This window comes from Stegastes partitus, unplaced genomic scaffold (genome assembly GCF_000690725.1).
Source record: "Stegastes partitus isolate 25-593 unplaced genomic scaffold, Stegastes_partitus-1.0.2 Scaffold128, whole genome shotgun sequence".
NCBI lineage: Eukaryota > Metazoa > Chordata > Actinopteri > Pomacentridae > Stegastes > Stegastes partitus.
The window spans coordinates 432,876-448,508 of record NW_007577859.1 but is presented as its reverse complement, the minus strand read 5'-3'; the positions used below and the strand labels follow the sequence as shown (position 1 = coordinate 448,508).

General features: G+C 43.6%; 1 protein-coding gene across 2 annotated transcripts in view; it reads left to right on the top strand.

Annotated features, from left to right (window-relative positions):
- LOC103354987 (tensin-like C1 domain-containing phosphatase) overlaps nucleotides 1-15,633 on the top strand; it is a 33,209-nt gene that overhangs the window by 15,895 nt on the left and 1,681 nt on the right. For both annotated transcript variants that reach the window (XM_008278618.1, XM_008278619.1), the window contains 22 exons: nucleotides 5,508-5,540; nucleotides 5,644-5,687; nucleotides 5,858-6,041; nucleotides 6,213-6,263; nucleotides 6,855-6,977; nucleotides 7,082-7,146; nucleotides 7,425-7,508; nucleotides 7,625-7,737; nucleotides 7,927-7,987; nucleotides 8,276-8,351; nucleotides 9,372-9,501; nucleotides 10,362-10,427; nucleotides 10,534-10,650; nucleotides 10,742-12,145; nucleotides 12,260-12,410; nucleotides 12,517-13,379; nucleotides 13,510-13,641; nucleotides 14,165-14,257; nucleotides 14,438-14,515; nucleotides 14,604-14,681; nucleotides 14,908-15,076; nucleotides 15,305-15,373. In XM_008278618.1, coding sequence (XP_008276840.1) covers nucleotides 5,508-5,540; nucleotides 5,644-5,687; nucleotides 5,858-6,041; nucleotides 6,213-6,263; nucleotides 6,855-6,977; nucleotides 7,082-7,146; nucleotides 7,425-7,508; nucleotides 7,625-7,737; nucleotides 7,927-7,987; nucleotides 8,276-8,351; nucleotides 9,372-9,501; nucleotides 10,362-10,427; nucleotides 10,534-10,650; nucleotides 10,742-12,145; nucleotides 12,260-12,410; nucleotides 12,517-13,379; nucleotides 13,510-13,641; nucleotides 14,165-14,257; nucleotides 14,438-14,515; nucleotides 14,604-14,681; nucleotides 14,908-15,076; nucleotides 15,305-15,373 — 4,184 coding nt within the window. The remainder of the gene's footprint in view (nucleotides 1-5,507; nucleotides 5,541-5,643; nucleotides 5,688-5,857; nucleotides 6,042-6,212; nucleotides 6,264-6,854; nucleotides 6,978-7,081; nucleotides 7,147-7,424; nucleotides 7,509-7,624; nucleotides 7,738-7,926; nucleotides 7,988-8,275; nucleotides 8,352-9,371; nucleotides 9,502-10,361; nucleotides 10,428-10,533; nucleotides 10,651-10,741; nucleotides 12,146-12,259; nucleotides 12,411-12,516; nucleotides 13,380-13,509; nucleotides 13,642-14,164; nucleotides 14,258-14,437; nucleotides 14,516-14,603; nucleotides 14,682-14,907; nucleotides 15,077-15,304; nucleotides 15,374-15,633) is intronic.

Below are 15,633 nucleotides of genomic sequence, written 5' to 3'. Positions count from 1 at the left end.
CGCTCTCGTTTTCTGTCTCTGTTCGCCTCTCCTCTTTCCTCTTCCCGTCTTCCTGTGTCTTTCCTCTAAGCTCTGCCTATTTTTCTTCTCCCTAGACAGCTTGCTTTGAGCCCTTGTTCCCTTCTCCTCCGGGCCGGTTTGTTAGTGGCGTGCCCCGGCTGTGCGTGATGCTTATCGAGGTTCTCTTTGTCATCTGATGTTGTTTATTCAGGGAGAGCGCATACTTGTATCTCATGGCAGGGATGATTGTTGTCATCCTGCCCCGCAGGCTTTGTAAGCACAGAGACAGAGAGTAATGTCGTAGTAGAAATAGAAGGGAGTGACAGACGGCGGGGGGTAGGAAATAGAGACATGAGGGTTCAAAGATGAGAGGAAAAAGCAGACTGGCAGAGTCATAATGAGACAAGAAAGAGTGGGGATGCCTCACTTTTAAGTGAAGTCTTCCAAAATCACTCCTATAAATCACTCCAGCCACTCCTATATTTGCCCCCAGGTGCCCTGGGAGAAATGTTAACAGTGTGCGTAAAAATAAAAACCCTCAAATTTTTTTTTTAGCTTCCAGTCGACTTTGCGGATTAGTGCTTTTGTGAGACTATGGAACTTGGAATAAGCTGTGGTTATTTGGCTTTTTCCACTTTCGGATAGGAAGGCTTACTCACTTCTCCCCTCTCCAGAGAGTGATGTCAGCTCGGAGCTGACTGTCAGAGTGAAGCTCGCTCCTCCTGGATGGCATTCTGACGCCTGCGTCTCAAACACACACACTTATCTCCTGCTTCCCCTGCTTTGGCAGATCTGTGTGTTGGATTTCCTCTCACTGGAATAGCAAAGATGATTCAAGATGTGGCAGTTATCAGATCAGATTCAGATTCCTGCTACAGTCACTCTGTTGTGGAGGGGATTAGCTGCCAGGAAACTGTAAAAGTTTAATGTGGGACTGCAATTAATATTAATTAGTCAGTCTTTTTAATTTGTTTATTTATTTATTTTAATCAGATAGACTGTGAGTTTTGGAAAATACTGGAAAAAAGTCCTTCACAGTTTTCTGAAGGTCAAGCTACTTTTAAAAGAAATAGGTCATCATTTTAGGAAATAATGTATTTTTACATGATTCCACTCGCATGTCTGTTCATTGAATCTGGAGCTAGCACCTGACAGGGAGAAACATCTCACCTGGCTTTGTCTGAAACAAACAGAATTGCCACACCAGTCTTTGCTGGAGGGTTAGCTGTTTCCCCGTTCCCTGTCTTCACGCTAACAAGACCACTGGCTGTAGCTCCGTGTTCATCAAAAAGAGAAATGACTCTCAGCAAGAAAGTCAAAGAAAAGCTGCAAATTAGAGAACTTAACCCATTTCTGCTACCAAAATGAATGAAAAATTTTCCTCGATGAACGAGGCACCACTAAACCAATCAGACGTCCAGTCCACCACCAGTCAGCCGGTCCCTGGGGGCGGGATCGAGTGCTGTCATTGGCACCTCGCTAAATACTAACTGATGAACTAGACAAACTGAACCAGATGGCTCCATTCCCAGTGGCTCCAGCTAACAGTCCACATGCATTAATGAAGACCCTGAGGCTGGTAGAGCTACCAAAGACACGTGTATACTCTGCATGTATTTGTGTGCGTGTGTGTGTGTATGTGTGAACCCAGGCCAACCAGCACTGACATCCTGTTGCAAATTGCTTCCTGTTGACTCTGGTGTCTTCTGCCTTGATGCTGCGTTTCTATACTCTCTGCCTGTAGGTTCCACTCCGGCCTCCTTGGGTCCACATGCATGCGTCTGTGTTCATACGTGTGTGTGTGTGTGTGTGTGTGTGTTTTGTGTCTGTCTCCTACTGTTCCTTCCTGGAAGCGACCACTTTATCCAGTTAACTGCCATTATTAAACCTGTTAAGGAAAGAGTCCTCCCCTATGGCTGAATCTCCATGCTCTCTCATTTCCTATCGTATAGGCTTTATGTGAGCCGCCCCTGTACAGCCAGACACTCTATAGAATAAATCATCAGAGTTCAGAGTCCATAAAAAGTACAATAAATAAAAGCAAACCGACAAATAAGGAGTGTTCGTATGTTGGTTGCATGTCCATGACAGTAATCACAGAATGACATCATCTTGTCGGTTCTGCAGGAGCATATTTTGACTTTTCTCTGTAACTAATTATCGTGTGCCCTTTTCCCCTTCACTCCCCCTTTTACTCATTCCTCCCTGGATCACATGCCTGTTTATGTTTCCCCCCATTTCTCTGTCACACTCGCTTACACTTTCTGACAGCTTCACTCTAAGCCCCCTCCGCAACACTGTTTGCCGTCTGCAGTTTGCGCATCACAGAGACTGAGTTTGGTGTGTGTGTGTGTGTTTGTGTGTGTGTCATGAAATAAGAAAGATTATGTAAGAGAACAGGAAACTCAAAAAAAAAAGTGTTGTTTCAGGTGCCATATCCTCTTACGATATGATGAATGATAAAATAGTAAACTCACCGATGGCACATAAATGACCATACTGAGAGCACTTGTGCAAAATGGCCAGGCTTGTGCAGCAGTGATGAGTGTCATCCACGCAGTAAAAGCAGGGTGTTGGGGAATGTGTTGGAACAAGTCTCCACCTTGCAGCTAACAGAGCTTGAAAGATCTGCTGTTAATATCAGGCACCAAATATCACAGCGGAGCTTTAGAGGTGTTTTGGGGCCGCTTGCCGCTGCAGGAGGTGGAGGTGGCGTGAACGTTTACTGCAACAGCTCTGTAAATGGCTCTTTCAGGTTAACATAGAGTGTGCCAAAACAGCAGCAAATATTAGTTCCTGATTCTGGTTCTAAGACCGTGTTGGAAAGAGAAAAATGGATAGTCTGTTATGTTTAGTCAATATGGGGAATTATACATCAATGCCTGAGTGGAGGAGGCTGCAACTCAATGATGACACAGAAGGCAGAAAAGTCCTCTCCTTGTTTAGGTAATTAGCATTTGTCTTAACCAATCAGCAGTGGGACCCACACAGCAGTTTTTCAGTGTTGTAAAGAAGTACCTAAAGAAGAGTAGGTACATTTTTCTACTCAGATATGGGCCTGAAGCAGGTTCTGCAAGGTTCCTGCAGTCAGAACAGGTTCAAAAGCCCTAAAACAAACTCAAAGTTCCTGCAGGGGGAAAATGGCCAATAGAATCCATTTTATGAACTGTTACATTACAAATTACATTCTTTTACTCTTTAACTGCGTTCTTAGTTCTGTTCTGAGGAAAACATATTTTCTGCCCGATTACATTTGTCTGTAATGCATCACAAATATGTTTCAAATCAACATACCTTTGTCATTTATTTTATTGTTTTATTGTTGCTCCTTTTTGCCAAACCAGTCACATATTGGATCGGCAGGGACTCGTCACACTGATGACCCAGAAAATGGAGGAGAAGCCTCAAAAATGTTGTGAAATGGTCTCATCTTAAGCCAGATCATGCTTTTTTCCTAAACCTAACCAAGTAATTTTGGTGCCTATCCTTAACCAAGTTTCTAACACATAGTTATTGTTGTGAAAGTGTTAACCAAAGAGTGATCATTTCTGAAACCTAATCACATAGTTTTGGTTCTTAAACCTAAGAATAATGGTTCCACACAGGACGTGAGCCCCAGTCTTCTGGGTAAAAGTCTCGTTTCTGACTTGTGTTTCCATCTCATTACAGTGTCTTTGCAACTGGAGACCTTTCCTACAACCTCACAGCTTAGAAAATGCATTTGTTTCAAAATGAAATACTGTTTCTTTCAAACCCTAAATAAGAAAGCATTTTTAGTTGTAAAGTAGTGTAACTTTGAGGAGACGGGGTTGCCCTGTTTTGGCAAAATGCAAAACACCCAACAACATATCCAGCAGGGGTGATCATCATGTTTTGGCTCATCAGCGTATATTATTAATGTCTCTTTCTGAGGAGCTGAACGGGGATGTTGATGCAGCAGCTGCAGCAGCCCTTGACGGTGGTGAAATTAATTCAGATTGAACCGTTCATCATTAGAACATCTTACTGATACTTCTGACATGATGAGGCAATGTGCCAACCAAGCTTCCAGATACCCTGCACCTACTAAACAGAGACAACAACAGCCCAGCCAAGAGTGTCAGGGTAAATCGAATGCCCTTACAATTGAATTTCTCTAGAGCTGGATGTGAAACTTGGCAAACACTTGTAGTGAGTATTAGGGTGCGTGTGTTCGTCGGGGATAAAATCAATCTTGCATTTAGTCATGAAAACGTGCTACAGCACTGATTGTACTTCAGCTTGTTCTATTGATATAAAACTGGAGAATGTTTTGCCGTATCATCGCTGTTGTTTTCCTGAGGTGAGTTCAGTTGTAGATCTTCATGATTGTCTGGTATTTGACTTGTTAACCTGTTGCCTGACTCCTGTCAGCACCTACCAGCAGTCATCTGCAGACGGTGGCTCGACTGCCAATCAGTCTCACGGGAAAGTTCAAAGGTCGGGAGCTGACATGGTGTCACCTGTCGAGGGTCACTGTCGGTGCTCATAGTCCAGCTGGAATACTGAATATTTGGTTACATTTCTTGGATTACTTCCTCCATGTCCATTTAGGTGGTGTAATTGTTACATTTTCTTGTATATTTTTATCCTTATTGTGTTTGATAATTTGATATGACTTGCATTCTAAATTATTTAATCTCATGGGAGTATCCAAATGAGTCAGAATAAGACCACATGCCTCAACGTACCAGGTTCTACTAGCTTGTCGCTTCAGCGTCAAGAACCGTCCTCATAATAAACAATCCAGAACAGGAGAAGCTACAGAAAACTGTTAAAGTTTATTTGTGTAGTAGTGGCTTCGGTCTGTTTAAATGACCTCGGCTTCTCTCCCTCTGCATACGTGTGTTTGTGGTTTTGGCAAGTTGCTGTTGGCTCACCAGCAGAGTACAAGGACTGCAAGCCACATGTAGAAGCCTCCTCCAGTAAACTTTATCCATCTCTATCCTTTCTTTCTTTTTTAAGAGGCCAAAAAAACAACATCAATCATTTTTATTGAGAACCTCTTAATATGCTGAGCAGCACTTCTGTTTATTCAAATGCCTGGTCAGCACATTAAACACCAGGCAGCAGTTCTACAGAGCGAGAAAGAGCTTAAAGAAGTAGGAGATCTGAGGACACATACATTACATGTAGGTGCTGTCTGTGTTTGTATATGTATATGTATGAGTCTGGGTGTGTGTTGTCTGACGTCATGAGTCACTAGTCCATCATGTGTAACGGCCAAATCTGTGCTGGCAGCCTCTTCTCAAACCAGCTGCTGCAGATGACAGCAGTAGAGTGAGAATGAATTTTACTATCTTCTCCATCAGCTCCTCATCCTTCTTCCTCATCCCCCAGCCTTCCATCCCTTCATCTGCACTGCTGGAGCGCAACCAAGAGCATTAAACCAAACACATGACTTGGCATGCGATGGTTCATTTCCAGTGTATGTGTGTGTGCATGTGTAACTGCAGCAAAAAGTAACCATATGCTTCTTTTCCTTTCAGGTGACTCCAACTTGCACCTCAACGTCAGACCTGGTAAGCTTGTACAATTCCTGTTACAAAGAAGTTTTAAATGATAATAAATAATGTATAACATATGAATAATAAAAAACAAACTCTTGTCTGTTTGTGTTCTCAGCACAGTTCCATTAAATCTCAGAAGAAGAGAGGCTCCTTACCAAGGTACCACAAAGGCTGAATCAAACATATCTGGACAAAGATAATGACATTTTTATATGTATAACAGATAAAGAAATTAAAAAATACAGTAAAATCAGCATTAAGGACTTTAACTTTGACTGTCTAATGGCTGTTTTGGCTGCACTAAAATAACGGATTTTCATAATGTCCAGGAGTAAAAGCGTGGAACAAGTGATGGAGCATGTGATGGAGCACCACTATGACTTTGACCTCACCTACATCACAGAGAGGATAATCTCCGTCTTCTTCCTGCCAGAACTGGAGGAGCAGCGGTACCGGAGAAACCTGCAGGAGGTGGCATCCATGCTAAAATCCAAGCACCAGGATAAGTTTCTGGTTAGTTAAAACTGAAATGTTTACACATTAATTAATTACTGACTGAATAAGATTGTGCAGCACTTAAACCTAGCTAATGACTGCTATTGAAATGTTTTTAAAAGTTAAATGAGCTTCATTTGCGTAAATAGATAGTAATGATATCCTCTTATGCATCTCTGTCTCTTCCAGCTTCTGAATTTATCAGAGAAAAGACATGACATCACCAGACTTAATCCAAAGGTACAATTATTTACACATGAAAAGGTAGCAGGTGATACCAAGCTCAGAGCAGACACAACTTAAATGCATAAATCGTGTATGTGGCATACATCAGTCATCCACAGCATTAAAACCACCTGCCAAATATTGTGTAGGTTCCTCTAATACCATCAAGGACTGGACGTCGGACTCTCTTGGGGTGTCCTATAGGTGGCAGGTTGGGGCCTCGGTAGATCAGGTTTGTTTAAGCAGATCCCACACTTATTTAATTGGTTTTGGATTGGTGCCGCTTTGTTGTGTTGAGCAGTTTTTGCAGTGTGGCAGGGTGCATTGTTCTACTCAGACAGCCAACCAGAGGGCTGTAGGGGAGTACTTGGTTGGCAACAGTAATAAATTGGGTAATACATGTCAAAGTGACATCCAGGAATGTCAGAACCCAAGGTTTCCAAGCAGAACACTGCATTGTAATGAAATGTTTAATGATATTCCTGACGGTGGTTTTAATGTTGTGGCTGATCGGTGTATGGCACTTAATATTTGAGATCAGTGGAAAGGTTTGACTTCATCAAAATCCACCAGAATCTGGAGCATAAATCTTTCCCTGTGATTCAGGTGCAGGACTACGGCTGGCCGGATCTTCATGCCCCTCCTCTGGACAGGATTTGTGCCGTTTGTAAGGCCATGGAGACGTGGCTGACCTCTGACCCCAACAACGTGGTGGTCCTGCACTGCAAAGTGAGCGCAGCCTGAGCGCACATCTGACTGCTTTGCTGTGAAAAATTCAGTACAACGAAAAAATAATAACAATTTCATAGTCAGTTTGATCTGTGTTCTGACAGGGAAACAAAGGAAAGACGGGGGTCATTGTAGCAGCCTACATGCACTACAGCAAGATATCAGCCGGGTAATCTGGATTTTTGATACTCTGCACAGTGAGATACTGTACATACCAACATATTTGGAGGAGCTGTTGTTTACGTAATGGATGTATAGATGTATACTTGACATTGAGACTTTACTTCAAGCAAGAAAAGATCAGATATAGAGATAAAATCATTCATTCATGATTTACTTTTCTCATCCACCTCATTGCCTCCAAATGATACTCTAGAACTGTCTACATTTTGCTTGCACATGCCTGCACTAAAGCATTAATTAAAATGCTCCTTGTTGCTTCCACAGAGCAGACCAGGCTCTTACCACACTGGCAATGAGGAAGTTCTGTGAAGATAAAGTCTCCTCTTCCCTACAGCCCTCTCAGAACAGGTCTGACATATCTAAACTGTATTTCCTCCTCTATCGTATATCACTTCCATTTCTGCTCTTACTGCCTTTGTCATTCTCTTATCTGATCACACCATTTCCTCACCTCTCTTCTACAGGTACATCTACTACTTTGGTGGTTTGTTATCAGGTACCATCAAAATGAACAGCAGTCCTCTGTTCCTTCACCAGATCCTCATTCCCTCACTACCAAACTTCCAGGCAGGAGGAGGTCAGTTTTACACAAACTAATTTTGTTATAATAGCTTGCAGTGTTGTAATGGTAATTCTTGAGTGTTGAACTGGGAACAAAAATTGTTTTACAATGTTAAAGGGGGGAAAAAAACAATAAAGCCTTTGTCTGCAAACTCACACTTCTTTTTTTATTGTTGTTCTCTTGAACTTCTTTCTGCATTTGCAGGTTTTTATCCTTTTCTGAAAATCTACCAGTCTTTACAACTGGTCTACACCTCAGGCGTCTAGTAAGTGTTTGGTCAGTTGTCCAGTTGTGTCACTGTGTGTGTGTGCGTGTGTGTGTGTGTGTGTGTGTTTCCAGTTCACCTCCTGCGAGCAGACGCCTTTCCTTCACTCAGTCATTTTGACAGATGTTGACTCTATAGGCCACTGACTGTGTTTAGGTGTAGTCTGGTCTGTGCTTATGTTAAAGTAAATGTTGTTTGCCATTGTTTTACCAAACTGAGACATGTTTTGACTTGTTTTACGGGTATTTTGAGGGTGTTTTTTTTTTTTATTATTCTGTGTCTGTCTAGTGATCCCCAGAGCTCCAGAGCAAGAAAGCTGTGTGTGACTATGGAGCCGGCACTACTGTTAAAGGGGGACATTATGGTGAGAAATAGCTTATCATGAATTGTATGCAACTCAGAATTGACAGATACACTCAGTACATCACTGCAGTGACCAGTGCGGCGGTCGATGGCTTCAATTCCATCCATCCATCCATCCATTATCTACACACCGCTTAATCCTCACTAGAGGCGGTGGGGGGGCTGGAGTCTATCCCAGTCGACTTAGGGTGAAGGCAGGGGACACCCTGGACAGGTCACCAGTCTATCACAGGGCTACACTTAGAGACAGACAACCAAGCACACTCACATTCACACCTACGGACAATTTAGAATCACCAATTAACCTCAACATGTTTTTGGACTGTGTGGAGGGAAGCCGGAGAACCTGGAGAGAACCCACACTGCATGGGAGAACATGCAAACTCCACGCAGAAAGATTCCGGTGCCCCGGCAACCTTCTTGCTGCGAGGCAACAGTGCTACCAACTGCGCCACCCTGCAGCCCCAATTCCATCCATCCATTATCTATACGCCGCAGATAAAGACAGAGACAGACAACCAAGCACACTCACATTCACACCTACAGACAATTTAGAATCACCAATTAACCTCATCATGTTTTTGGACTGTGTGGGAGGAAGCCGGAGAACCCGGAGAGAACTGGTTTTAATTCTTCCTTATTAAACTGCTACATATAACACCTTTTTTCTTTCTTTTTTTTTAGGAAGTGCTTAAGATTTAAATCCTCAGTAGACGATGTATGCTTAAATATGTCCTGCTACTGTTTTGCATGGTTCTTTAACAGGGTGAACACATCCAAACAACAAGCCCTTAGCAACCCACATATATATGCAGGTGTTTTATTTACCTCGGTTCTAATTGAATGCCATAGCAGCAGCAACTACTGAACACGTATGATAAAACAAAACACTGGAGAGCAAATGAAAATTGGATTTACTGTCCAATCATGCTTAGCTATTTGACAATCAACATGTCAGCATTCCATGTGAAGTGAGTCTTAGTGTTGTCCATTGCTCTCTTTTTTCAATCTCTGTCTGTAGGTGAAGTGTTACCACCGGCGGAGCCGAGCAGCAGAGAGGGAGGTGGTCTTCAGAGTCCAATTCCACACCTGCACTGTTCATGGAGCCCAGCTGTGGTTTGGCAAGACTGAACTAGACCTGGCCTGCACAGGTACAGAAACACAGGCTCAGTAGTTTGTGGAGGTAGTTTAGAAGTGCATGGAAAGTAAAGTAAGAGAATTTTTTCCTTTTTAAAACAGTCATGAAGGTGTTGCACAAGGGAACAGATGGGTTTCTCTTTATAATATCCTAAGGTCTTGACCTTACTATGAAACGTTTCCTTAGAGGAGTAAAGTTGTGAATACTTGCTATATAAAAAATTCAAAATAAAATTACAAAAGGGAATAGAGGGAAGGGTACTGAAAACCATGCTGTGCTGTATCACTGCTGCCTGCTTGTTGAGCCTTGAAAATGTAGTAAACATATGAATAAATAAATAAATAGGACACCTCCTGCCGTATATTTCTGCTTCTCCCCTGAAATTGTTCACGTGGCTGCATAAATCAAGACCCACTTATTCTTCAGACCATTGTGGAGTCTCTGTATATTTTGATAGAAATAGCTAATGACAATGTCACTTTCGATGAAATAGCAATGTTTGCCCATGGTTCACTAAGCAGCAGCCTCATCACAGCTGCATGTAAGTGCTACATGTTGACGCATGCATACAATGTATAAATACGATTACCCACACTCAGGCATGAGAGCAAAAAGAAAGCTCATTTCAGATAAAATATTTCTTTGACGTGTTCTGCTCCGTTTACTTTGGCCATTTTCTGTCTTCTAAAAGTCTTCTTTCTGTCTGTTTGGCCTATTTATTTCCATTATGAAAGGAGTAAAAGCAAGTATCTTTATTTTTTAACTTTGGTTTTTCTGCTTCACAGATCACACCTTCTTGTGGATGTTTTTATCGCTCTCTGTTGTTACAGTCTGGATATTTTAGTCCCTGCCTTTATTCTTGTCTTTCTGTAGATGACAGGTTCCCTCCAGATGCTACAGTGGAGTTTATCTTCTCCACTGGGCCAGAAAAAATGAAAGGTGAATATTATCATCAGTCTGCCTGTCACTGCATCCTTAGATGCATGCGCCTAATCTCTGTTTTAACATGTTTATGTGTTTCATATCAATACGTCTGCTTTGCAAGGTCGAGAATACCGCAAGAATGACACCTCAATCAAAGTGGACTACAACACCTCAGATCCTGTGGTCAGATGGGATTCCTATGAGAACTTCAATCTGCACCACCAAGACAGCATGGAAAGTAAGAACATACACATGGATGTGAAAGGTAAGCTTTTCATTAAGAGGGTGAAATCAGCCATCACATCACATGTCTTATTCCTTCCTATCAGATATCTCTCATACGAGGGGCCCTCTGGACGGCAGCCTTTACGCTCAAGTGAAGAAGCGACGTGGACCAGGTGCAACTGCTTCAGGAGCGTCATCCAATGGATGCCTCACGAGCAGCCCAACGGTGAAGCCCCAGACTCCCACCCAGCCCCAACCTCTCACCTACAGCCCAAACTCCAGCTGCTCCTCAGTCCCCTCTGATCGCCCAGGAGACACCTCTCCAGCCATTAACTGTCCTGAAAATGAAAACACTGACTCTCCATTGAGGAGAGGAGATGGGGAAGACAGAGCAAAAGAAAAGACAAGAGGTAAAGAAAGGGATAGAGAAACAGCTATTTTAGATGATGGAGACCCTTCGAGTCCCGGGGGTTTGAGGCGAGAGCACTCGTGCTGCAGCCGAGCAAGTACAAAGTGTGTTGATATGGGATGGGAGAGGGACAGAGAGCTCTGTCTCTCTAATGGTCACTGTCTCGGACGATGCAACAGCGTTAAAAACCATCCAAAAAGCCAAACTCTACCAGCTTTACCATCCAAATCAGTCTCCCCTCCTCCTCTTTCAGCTCATATGGAGCTCTGCCATCGCCATAGCGCCCATCCTTTACCAGAGTTACCATGGGAACGTTCACCCCCGCCTCCGTCTCTGCCCTGTCTCCACAGGCCATGTTACCCTTATCCCACCCATGAGCATCCACACAGCCACACCCTGCCAGCCTCAAACAGACTCTGCACTGGGGAAGAGTGCCACCTCTTCCATTTTTCCAGCCATGGCCCAGGTACACACCTCTCCCCTCACCAATCGCAGCCCTCGAGCCCTTACAGAGAAATGTTCTTCAGCTCTCCCAAACCTTCCTCTGGTTGCCACTGTCAGGACTGCTCCAGCAGGCGAGAGCACCAGTCAGTCAGAACATTCCGCCCACTGCACCCAGACCAATCAGAAAACCCACACTGGTCCCAAGGAGCAGGGGTACAACGGACAAGGGAGGCACCTCCGTTATGGGAAACTGAGAATCCATGGGAGATTGCAAGAGAGGCAGAGTTCTGGCAGTGCAAACCAGCCATGCCAGCATTTCGCATCTGCCACTCTACTTTGGACCAGGTTCCAAACCCAGAGCAACCTAGACTTGCCCTCGCACCTCACCAGAACTACCCCGTCCCCCATTCACTCATAGACGTGCGGGATGGAGCAAGCAGTGGGTACCACACACCCCCACAGCCCCGCCACTCGTGCCCCTGCTCTCCCTACCAGTCCTCCCCAGCCGAGAGCCATGAGAGCCGGGGTTATGCCTCGGGGTATCACTCTGGATCAGCTTCGCCTCTGCCTGCTAGCAGCCCATCTCCTGGGAGAGGAAGGCTGCCTGAGACACCCTCGGGATCCAGAGACCAGCCACATGCTGAGCATCTCAAAGGTGAATGAGGAAAGATCCAGTCGGATGGATTATGCTTTCATGCGTTTTGTATCACTCATCATTCGTTTTGTTGTTATACCTTCATCTCATGTCTTTAAATCTCTCCTGTCAAAGTGGAAAAAGCCAAGACTGATGCAGAAGATGACATATCCCAAGGTTCAGAGAGTAAATCAGACTCTAATTGTCAGTCAAGCACGCCTGGATTGGACTCTGACCATGACTACACACTTATTGGTAGCAGCAGCCCAACACACACAGAAGACAGGTGGGTGAAGTAATTTTTTTCTGTTTTTATTAATGCTGAAATACAATAACATCTATCCAGATTTGCAGAAAACTGATTTTTTTTCCACACTTTGCTTTTTCATTAGTGTAACTGCTGATACCCCTCCTCAGAGCCAAGAAACTTCTACACATCTGGAATCCAACAGCAAAACTATCACACCAGTACCAACAGAAGCACAAACCCAAACTCCAGCCATATCTATAAACCTCACACAACCGTCAAATGAGTCTTTTCAGTGCTCGAGTCCTGATCGTAAGCTTGGAGGAGCCAAAGTCACAGGAAGTGCAGATGGATCTAACCAAGCACGTGCTTCAAACTATGCCACTGTCATCATCACTCCAGTCCAGGTGCAGCTCAATGGGTCTGCCCTTCCTACTGATATCCCATCAGACTGTAGCAGAGTTGTATCCTTGAATCCTCCTGCTAGTCTAACTTCTAGCCCTTCCACCACTTCTCCAAACTCTCCTATTGGCTCACCAGAGCTGCAGGTTTCTCCTCAGCGCTCCACATCTGCTACGGATGCAACAGGACAAAGACTGACTCCAGACAGAGACAGCTCAGCTGACACCAAACCTCCATCACCTGTTCCTGATGGATATCACACACCGACCTTCCCCTTAGCATCCTATTACTACTCATTACTAAATGTCCCACACGTCCCATACACTGGGTACACTGCGGTCACTATCCCCGCCATCCAGCCGCCGCTGCCAGAGAAGAAACGCTTTTCTTCCACAGCAGGATCCCTGAATGGACACAATTCTCTACTCCGTGCCTCCTCAGCTCCGTCCCCTACGCATCACGTTAGTTTCTCCCCTGCTGTGGGGGAGCAGAGACGTGGGTCTGCACAACAAAGCTGTAGGGAGGAGGCAGACATCAGGGTGAATGCTAAGTTTGTCCAGGACAGCTCCAAGTACTGGTACAAACCAGGCATCTCCAGAGACCAAGGTGAGAGTAATAACAAAGGATGAAGAAGGATGTTTGTATTTATCATTTTGAAAGATATGAATTGTAAATGTATATATATATAAAGCTTTTATATATATAAAAAGCTCTAATGTGTCTTTTTCCCCCATAGCCATAGCTGTGTTGAAGGATAAGGAACCAGGAACTTTCCTCATCAGAGACAGTAACTCCTTCCAAGGCGCCTATGGCCTGGCCCTCAAGGTGGCCACCCCGCCTCCTAATGCCAACATCGCTGGCATCAAAGGTATCCAATGCACTTCATTTATACATCACAAATTTAGTTTTTTGTCATGGTTGGTACTTCTTAGCCGTATAAAAGTGGAAAAAACGAACACTGAATCATGAAGTTTAAAGCCACTAATTATGCTATCAGGGTCATTTTGACTTGGAAAAGGAGAATACAAATTTTGAGCCTAAATTACAAAGTGAAGTATTTGAAGGACTGGATTTCCAGACAGAGAGGGTCTGAAGACACCCTCTAGGCTGGATTATGGGAAAAGTTCAACCCAGTTGTGGAACTTGATGCATACTCGAGATGAAAAGTCAAGATTTTGTAATTAGGATGCAGTCTGTTCATGCATGAAATGGAAAACACAAATGAGGTACAGTCATGATTGAAAAAACTCTATGGTGCATACTATATACAGCATTACATTATGCCATATTTTTATGTATTTTTGTGCACGCATCTTCATAGAATGTGCTCTGCATTGCTTTATTTTTCATCCTCACTCCCTCCCTTCTTACACTCCTCTCCTCTTTCCCAGGGGATCCTCTGGAACAGCTGGTGAGACACTTCCTCATCGAGACTGGGCCACGGGGAGTGAAGATCAAGGGCTGTCAGAACGAGTCCTACTTCGGTCAGTTATGTGCCGCAATATGTTTCACTTATTTTGCTATGTATGAGACACGGAAAATGACAATTTAAGCCAATTTTTTAAATTTACTTTCTTCTAAGTGTCCTTTTCCATTTCTTTTGATCCCTTCTCATCTGTACCCGTCGCAATCTGTTTCACCTCTTTTCTATTTCTTGGTCACAGGAAGTTTATCTGCCTTAGTGTACCAGCATTCAATTACTCCCATCTCTCTACCATGTGCCCTTCGCATCCCAGAAAAAGGTAATATTAGCAAAATTTGTCAATTAACTCTGAAGATATTCCAAATATTGATAAACTGATGTTTTTAACTGAGTCCATGGTGTTTCAGATCTGGTTGGGGAGCTTCAGGAGATGCAGAGTGCAACGAATACCAGCACAGCAGCTGATCTCCTCAAACAAGGAGCAGGTAGAACAGGAGCTAATTCCACTTTGACAGGAGATCTATCGCATGCAGTGCAGAAGTTGCAGTTCTTACTTTCAACCAGCTGAGACTGCTCAAGTCTCACATTTTCACATCACTGACCTATAAGAGCACACATTGTTATTATTAGACTTAGACTGACTTTATTAATCCCAGAGGGAAATTCTGTTTATTATTAATTCACATCCTTTTCATATCTCTAATGAACCAGCTTGCAACGTGCTCTACCTGAACTCTGTGGAAACGGAGTCGCTAACGGGGCCCGAGGCAGTCTCCAAGGCAACCAAGTGTACTTTGGCTCTGAATCCACGTCCAGTGGCAACGGTGGTCCACTTCAAAGTGTCCTCCCAGGGCATTACGCTAACCGACAGCAAAAGAAGGTACGTCTTGGGAACTACAATCTTACTTGGCATGTAACGTATTGCATTTTCATTAAGTGAGTTTTAATAATTAATTTTTGAAAAAGTGGTATTTGTTACTGTATTCACTTCCTGATGTATGATGACGCAATTTGTCATTGAGTTTGAAAGAGGGCCTTCCATGTGACATACTCAAACCTAATACAAATGTTAGTCAAAAGAATCATAATGTTGTTTATGTTCACGCAGGCTATTTTTTAGGAGACACTACCCAATCAGCAGTGTCACTTTCAGCAGTCTTGACCCCCAAGATCAGAGGTAGGTCACTGAGAAAATAAACAGTGCGATTTTTACACGCTGTTAATAAAAACTACATGTGCTTGTACAGGCAACTTGTCAGGAAAGGTGGTAATAAAAGGGTGCCTGCTGCAGCTGTACGAATATGCGTTACACTGACTTATATTTTTGTAATATAAGCTCTCTTTGTGACTTGCTTGTCTGCTGAGATGAAAGAAGCTTTCTACGCAATGCCAAGTCTTACAGTGTCCATGTCCTTGTAATTCATGTGTCCCTACGCT